The sequence below is a fragment of the Eurytemora carolleeae genome, unplaced genomic scaffold (genome assembly GCF_000591075.1).
Source record: "Eurytemora carolleeae unplaced genomic scaffold, Eaff_2.0 scaffold544, whole genome shotgun sequence".
NCBI lineage: Eukaryota > Metazoa > Arthropoda > Copepoda > Calanoida > Temoridae > Eurytemora > Eurytemora carolleeae.
The window spans coordinates 9,958-18,378 of NW_019396452.1; the positions used below are offsets into that span (position 1 = coordinate 9,958).

The window sequence follows — 8,421 nt, forward strand, 5'->3', positions numbered from 1 at the left end:
CGACTTTTCTCCACCTGTTTGATATGTTTGTATAATTATTTCGTTTATTTCGCATAATTTGGGAAAATAATTCATTTTCAGGGTAAAAAGTATCAGAAAGGATGAAAAAACTTACCTTTCGAATGACCTTTTTTACATTTACCCGGGGAGGTTCTTGAATATATTTAGTCCCCTAAATGTTATTCCAGGGGTGTACATTTTTCAGAATTTGGGGAGGGTGAATGAGAAATTGGTCATCAAAAGACAACTTTACTTACAATCTATAATACTTTTTAGGCAAAAATTCATTGATTTTCCCCAAAAATCATTTATTTGATCAATTCAGAGAATGAGCTTATGTGATAAATGTATGTTATGGAGGAAAAAATATTTTTCAAAAGGGGGAAATGATTTTTCTTAAAAATGTTTATCTACCAGCTACCTGAATGTGATGTAGAAGTATGGCTTGAATAAGGTCCCCAGCCTGACCCTGATCTTCCTGACGCAGATTGACCAGCTAAATACAACAATTAAGTATCAGAAAAACATATTTTCAAATTTTTTTTTTATTAGTTTTTTAATGATATTTTTTATACAAAATTCTTCTAAAACATAATTTTTCCCATGAATGCAACATTATTATTAATACTTCCATTAATTTTCAAAAAATTTGCCTTTTAAAAAAAAATCAATAAGAATTTTAGGAAAAATTATGGAATAAAATAGAAAATTATAAAAAAAATTAAATTCAAGATTTAAAAATCTATGAAATTATACCAAAAATAATAATCAAAAGTTGGGAACACTACAGATAATATGATTTTTGTGACTGTTAACTTTTTATGCTGACTTGCTGGATATTTTTCCTTTACAAAGGATTAATTAATATAGTTTAATACCTGCCCAGTTAAACCAATTCGCAGCAGCAGGGGACCCACAATAGTAACCTGGGATATGATACAGTTCACAACAAAATATAGTGAAATACAATGACGAGATAAATGGGACTGTTAGCGTAATTTCAAGGACCCTCAATACAAATATTACAATGCCCGATTCACAACAGTAACCTAAAAATTCTTATCAGAACAATACTGTGGAAGATTTTGTCCTTATTCAAAGTTTAAAAGTGTTTAATACTCATAATTCCTTTTATCTCCATAAGAAATGCGCAAGTTGCTTTAGGAGAGAACCCGCTACTGAAAAAATAATATAAATTATAAACATTGATTATTGGTACCGTTAAGAATCGGCATTGCCATCTTTACAAAGAAGGTCAATTGAAACTACACTCATACACTCCCTTTAAGAAAAAAGGGATGAGGAGGGGATGGAACAGAATGGAGAAAGGAAAAAAAATGGTAAAAAAAGGGAATAGAAGGGATGAGTAGGTTAAGTAGGACAGAGAAGGACAGAGAAAGACAGATTAGAACATAGAAGGACATAGATTGAAAGAGAAGGAATGAGTAGGAAAGAGAAGGAAAGAGAAGGACAGAGCAGGAAAGAGAAGGAAAGAGTAGGAGAGAGAAAGAAAAGAGGGAAAAGACAGGAAAGGAGACGGAAAGAAAGAGAAGGGAAGGGAAAAGAGAAGGGAAGGGAAAAGAAAGGAAGGAAACATAAGGAAAGAGAAGAAAAGAGAAGCGGTCTGTCCTAGTGAACGATTTTTGGACCCCCCCCCCCTTGCTATCAATTTTGTTCATGACGAAATTAGTATTTATTTATTATTATTCAGAGTTAGGTTAGGTTAAAACAAAATTACCGATAAGAAAAATGTAATTTCCTAGAGTACGATTTTTGGAATTCAATTAATACCTTGCACTGAAGTCCCCCATGTATCTCGAGAAGCCTGATTTGGAATCATTGCTTTACATTTAGTTTTTATTCCACTTCCAATTTCCAAAACAGGAGTCAACGTTTTGGAAGATTTGAGACTCCAAGTTTTGTCTTGCACATTCACCAAGCTTGCAGCCAATTCACTGAAATTGCAAATTCAAAATAAACAAGCAAACATAATTAAAACTATAAAAAGAAATGTTAAAACGAAGTTTCGGAGTTTAGCAACTCAATTCTTTCTCAGAAATTACGCGCCAATGTTAATACACGAAAATTGTCTCGACTCTTACTGTTTTCATATTAAACATAGTAATCTCACTAATTTTAATAAATTATTAATTTCACAAAGGCCCAACATGGCGGATACCCATTTCCAATGTTTTGATAAAAAATCCGGCAAAACAGACGGGCTGTGGGCAGGAGTGACCAATGAGAAGACAGAACTGAGAAATGAAGCTCTGTGATTGGTCGAGACAAAAGTTGGCAGCAGCCGAATAACCTCTCACTAAAATTTACGGATCAATACTTCAAAACATTTCAAATCTTAACTCACGGCTGCCTGATGGGAGGAAGGGTAGGAGGGGAAAATAGGAAGGTAGGGGGGGGTTTGTCGGGAAGGATGGAAGGAGTAAAATGAGGGTAGAGATGGAAGGAAGGAAGGAGTAAAGAGGGGGTAGAGATGGAAGGAAAGAAAGGAGTAAAGAGGGGGTAGAGATGGATCAGGATGAAAGGAGTAAAGAAAGGGTAGAGATGGAAGGAAGAATGGAGTAAAGAGAGGGTAGAGAGGGGAGGAAGAAAGGAGTAAAGAAAGGGTAGAAATGGAAGGAAGAAAGGAGTAAAGAGAGGGTAGAGATATGAAGAAAGGAAAGAGATGGTAGAGATGGAAGGAAGAATGGAGTAAAGAGAGGGAAGAGATGGAAGAAAGAAAGGAGTAATTGACGGGATAGAGATGGAAGGAAGGATCAGTCGAGTAAAGAAAGGGCATAGAGAGGTAAGGCTGGAATTTTCGCGAATTTCGATGAAATCTTCGACCTCATTTTCGCAAAAACTTTCGTTCAATTTTCGTTCGATAAAAATCGAAATGTTTCCATTTCGCATCAAGAAGATTGTATTTTTTTGCGAAAAAAAAAATAAGATTTTGAATGAAAGGTCGAAAATTTTAACAAATTTTGCGAATATTTAGAACGAATTTCGCGAATTTCCTGAAAATGTCGAACAAATTTCGCAAAGATTTTGAACTAATTTTGCGAAAAAAATCCAACAAAAATTTGAAAACCCTAACAGAAAGGGAAAATAAGGAAGGAGTAAAGAGAAAGGTAAAGGCAGTGGCATGAACATTTACAAAACATATTGAGGTGGGGGGGGGAAACTACTGCACTGCACAATCACATCCCCCACTTTTAGTGCAATGACATGCTTTTCGTTCCATATAATGTGTAAAAGTTAACAATTATTTTATTTAAATCTTCTCCATTTATTCTTAATATCAGATATCAAAGGCTGCAGCATGCTAATTACTTATGCATTGTTATAAATTATGTAAATTATGAAGTTTAGTTTTGTAAACATGTTATTTTATTTTATTTTTAATATTACAAAATGAAAATGATTACTTGTATTTGTAAAATATATTTATGCATCAACAAACAATAAAATTATTCAATTTAAAAGTTGTTTTTGTTGTTTGTTTGTCGGGGCTGATTTAAATATTTTCCAATTGAAATATTGCACACAAAGCGTGTCAAAAACAGTTCACCCCATCAAGTTAAAAAAATCTCACCCTGGAATTTGAAAAAATAATTAAAGTCCTTTTTATCGAAACTCTTACACGGCTGGGGATGGAAGGGGAAATATTTTTGCTTTTGCTACTTTTTCGATTTTTTGAAATTTTAATAAAAATAAGAAAGAGATAGGTAGACAAATTTTATTGTTATCATGTTATTAAGAGCGTACACTGGATAATGTTCAAAACACAATAAAATCATTTCCACATGTTTCCAGTCCAAACAATTTTTTTAGAAATAGTATACGCAAATTAACCTAGCTCTCCGTTTAAGGAGTGGCATGTCCGATTTCTGACGGTACCTCGATTTAAACCTTTGTCTCAACAAGATTTAATCAGATGTCCTCTTTGTTTTTGCTTGAAAATTATCATTATTTTGATTGTAGTTTCTGTTTTGCGAATTTCTTCTACAGCTGGTTACAACAAAGGACATTGTGAGAATTTAACACCTCCAGAGAGATATTCGCTGATGTGTCCTTTAGTTACTTGGATTGTACATTCGCTTTGAAATCACTATTTAACGCAAAATGTTTAATTGTAATGTTTCACAAAAAATTATACATATCTATAGTTCATAAAAAAGCAACATTTCCTTTTTAATTTGGGGTTTTAACAGCTTCAAACAACTTTTTCAATAGAAATGTTTCAAAAATTATCCAATTTGTAATGAAAAAGCTTAGCGTAAAATATTCAAAATATCCGGCTATTAAAATATCTCTACAGTCTGCGTGCATGTTATCTAAACCCTTTATGAAAATTTAGCGCATATCCTTGAAAACATAGATATATTTTCATTCAAATTTTAGGTTGATTTTTGATTTTAAAAATAAGAAGAAAATAGAAATAAATCTGTTGAACCTTTTAGTAAGTTCGGTTAAAGTGAACGATGAGACATATATATGATAACTTTTTTTCGAATTTTTTATAAAATGTGTCTAATGGATCAAATTTAGGTTGGCTAGAAGAACGTATATAGAGGGAGGGCAAAGGGTTGTGCCCCTTTGATCTGTAAAGAGGGGGCGTAGCCCCCCCCCCTAGAACTCAGAGCTTGCAAACAAAATGAACGAAAAGCTTTATTATATTGATTACAATTGTACTCCTACTTTTTTTTAAAACAGAAACTTTTACAAGTCATAATTATTTTATGAACCTTTGTCCTTTTTTCATCTCATAGAATTTCAGTTTAAGTTGAGTTTTTCATTTTCAAAATGTCTTTTACTATCTCTAGTTTAAAACTAACATGGCATTATAATAGAATGTCGATGTTTTAGAAATACATTTTTTCTTCTAGTTTTGTTTGAAGGAGAGATAAAGTAGTAATTGGACTGTATGTGTACCTTCAAAGTATCCAATACTTATTACGGCCGCCATGGATATCCAAGAAGCCAAATGTTTTGAATTTAAAGTTTAATTTTGCCCCCCCCCCCTAGGAGCTCTTAATTTTCAGTTTTTCTTGAAATCACATTTAGGTTTTGAAAATTTTGCAAATTTAGTATTTATAAATATTTGAATTTGATGGGTCAAGTGCTTTTAAAAATGTTTGTTTTGTTGATATTTCGTGCACTTTTTGTTTTTGCACATCTTTTGCTAAAAAACTGGATTTTGAGAAAATATTTGGATTTTTGCAAATTTCCATTTTTTAAAAAGATTATTGAAGTAAACCCCACGGGCTTTCCAAAAATGTATCAAAGGTTATATATTTGTATCACAATAAGGAAATAGAAGGGGGGTTCACCCCCCCCCATGACTTTTCCTCTTCCTTTTGAAAAAGATGTTTTAAATTTCTTACATTTAATTACATGAATTTTGTTCGCATTAATGTGTGCATAAAATCGAAACGTGGTCATAAAGTCGTAACAATAATATCGCATAAATTTGACCTTTTCTTTATGTTTTCTTTATGTCCAGTGGAGTGTGCTGCTGAAATAGAACTAATATATATTGATGTAAATATATATATATATTATATATATATATAGACTTCTGAAATTAATCAAATAAATTTATTCTCCTTCAATATCCAAGCCGATGTTTAACTCACACATTTTTTAATCATTAAAAGTAATTGAAAAAATACAGAGAGATAAAACTTTTTAATTTATACCTATAGAATTACTTCAGTATTATCTACACTAAATGAATATCGTTCACAACAAAATCTAGAAATTTTATGAGCCAAATGACGTTGCAATGTTAGAGCCAAATGAAGTTGCAATGTTAGAGCCAAATGACGTTGCAATGTTAGAGCCAAATGACGTTGCAATGTTAGAGCCAAATGAAGTTGCAATGTTAGAGCCAAATGACGTTGCAATGTTAGAGCCAAATGACGTTGCAATGTTAGAGCCAAATGACGTTGCAATGTTAGAGCCAAATGACGTTGCAATGTTAGAGCCAAATGACGTTGCAATGTTAGGACCAAATGACGTTGCAATGTTAAAGCCAAATGAAGTTGCAATGTTAGAGCCAAATGAAATTGAAATGGCTCTAAATTGATGAAGTAGATATTTTTTCGTTAATATGTACACTTTTAAAATGCACATGCACGGTTCATTAATGGACGGCGTGTTTTTGAAAATTAACGGAAGAGTTCGTTAAATAATGCCTTAAACCGTTAATTTTGAAATCATTGACAAACGAAAATAGCTGTTATTGAAAAAGTAAATACCAATAACGCACTGTTTCATAATAGTGGCTACTTTCGTCATTTTCAACTTAAACTTGTATCAAACTTACAGAAAATGAAAAATAAATTGAATGTTTTTTATATGTGTGTTTTTGTAATATATTACCTTAAAATTTGGTTACCGATTTTTACTTGAAATAATTGTTGACGGCTCGTTAATGCTGACACCGTTAAGGATTTCTGAAATACCTTCCGTTAACGTCGTTAATTTAATTCATTAACGAACAGTAACTTTCAAACAGAAAATACCATTAACGAACAAAACTTTCCCTTTTTAGCTAAACCATTTAACTTTAACCATTTAACTTTAACCATTTAACTTTAACCATTTAACTTTAACCATTTAACTTTAACCATTTAAGAAACGGATGGAAAAAGTTCAAATATTTAGAAGGGCCTGTCGACGTTCTTTTCACTGTGCCTCCATTTTCAGGCTTAAAAAATGCTTTAATTTTATTTTGTTATTGTTTTTTTAAGCAAGAAATGCTCCGTTTCTTGGGCACCGGTCGTTTTTTCAACTATTAAACGGGATATTTCGTCAATGACCACAATAAATAACAACCGCGGTTCGGAAAGTATAAGAAGAAAAACTTGAACAATCATAAATTTACAAACTATGAAAGAACGCTTTTTCTCTATTGAAAAAATATCTTTACTTGTTAGCGATCGTAGGATGTTAAAGGAAAGATTCAGAATCGATTTAAGTTTTAAAAATATACTAGACAAATTTTTATTTGAAATTTTCGGTTAATCCATCATTGAAAAAAATTGAGTCTTTACCACAAACTCAAATGTTCTAATCCCTATGTCTTTGCAACTTGATAAACCTTAGAAATTTACACCTTAGAAGTTATTTACTATCAACACACCATTATAATGGCCTCGTTAGAGAACACAATTGAAAAAGTAATTAAAAATCACAAATATGTTTTTCAGAAAATGTCGTTGTGCATGTGTGTTGTTCTTAATGATATGTTTGTATCCAATAAACGACAAACTGCCGAGACTAGTCTATCCCGATTTTTATGTAAAGACCTGCAGGGAAGGTCGAAAATTGAAAACTGAACCCAAAAGAGTTGGATTAAAATTATTTAAAAATTAAGAAAATGAGTTTTTGTCACAAACTTAAATTTTCTAATCCTTATATCTTCGCAATCTGTTGGTGTAAACCTTTTATATTTCAAACTTAGACTATCTTATCTAACATAATTTATAGTTTGAAATATTAAAGGTCTACGATAGTTGGTTGAAAATATATAGGAATTTAAAAAATTGAGTTTGTGACAAAAACTCAATTCCTTTAATTACAAGAAAGATTAGCGCGAAGCGTCATGAATTTTAAATTTATATTATCAACTTTCTTCTTTATATTATAATTACCTGTATAGAGTCTATACCATCAAGTATCTCAGATCAATTAAAATATATTTTTTTTTCATTAAAAATCAAACGATGAAAGAAACTGATTATTTCCAGCCTTGTTTAATTAGGCAACAATCAAAAGAAAATATGTTTAGAAAATTGTAATTATTTAAACTGAAAATTCATGATTAAAGTATTCGATATTTAAATTAAAGAATTTCCCATAAAAACTTTAATTTAAAGTCGCGGATCCCGACAGAAAATCTTTAGAAATATTAGAATAATACTAATCATCGAACAAATTCAATACCTCGTTATTTATTTTATTTATATAAAAATATTGGAATAATTTGCTGGATTTTTTCTTTTTTTTTCTTTGGAGTGGGTTGATTATCCTTTCTAAAGGGATTGTTAGCATGTTTCGATCATAGTTCAGACCCGTTCCGTTCGTTTTTTTCAATTGATTTTGTTCGTTCTCAAAACTATCGTTCATTTTCCATCTAATTGTTTTTTTATGAAGCGATCGTGCAGTAAAATTGGGTCTTTCGGAAAAACGATAGTTTTTTCAAAAGTTTTATTTGAAAAACTCATTAGATCAGTAAATAAAACTATTTTGGCGGATAGCAATGAGACGAGGATTTAGATAACGACTAACTATATTTTAAATATAAAGTTACAAAGTTAGAAAAATATATATATCTCGTGGCTTCTAGAAACTCCCCTATTCTTCTCCTTGCCGCGAGAAGTTCTTCAAGGAAAGACGACTTTCATAGCCGCCACA

At 31.4% G+C, this 8,421-nt stretch overlaps 1 protein-coding gene across 1 annotated transcript in view; it reads right to left on the reverse strand.

Moving 5' to 3' along the window:
• LOC111703553 (zinc finger and BTB domain-containing protein 17) overlaps positions 1-8,421 on the reverse strand; it is a 31,501-nt gene that overhangs the window by 9,319 nt on the left and 13,761 nt on the right. Inside the window, exons 2-4 of the mRNA XM_023475523.1 lie at positions 1,792-1,955; positions 879-926; positions 422-496 (exon numbers count right to left, since the gene is read on the reverse strand). Of these exons, the coding sequence (XP_023331291.1) occupies positions 422-496; positions 879-926; positions 1,792-1,955 (287 nt within the window). The remainder of the gene's footprint in view (positions 1-421; positions 497-878; positions 927-1,791; positions 1,956-8,421) is intronic.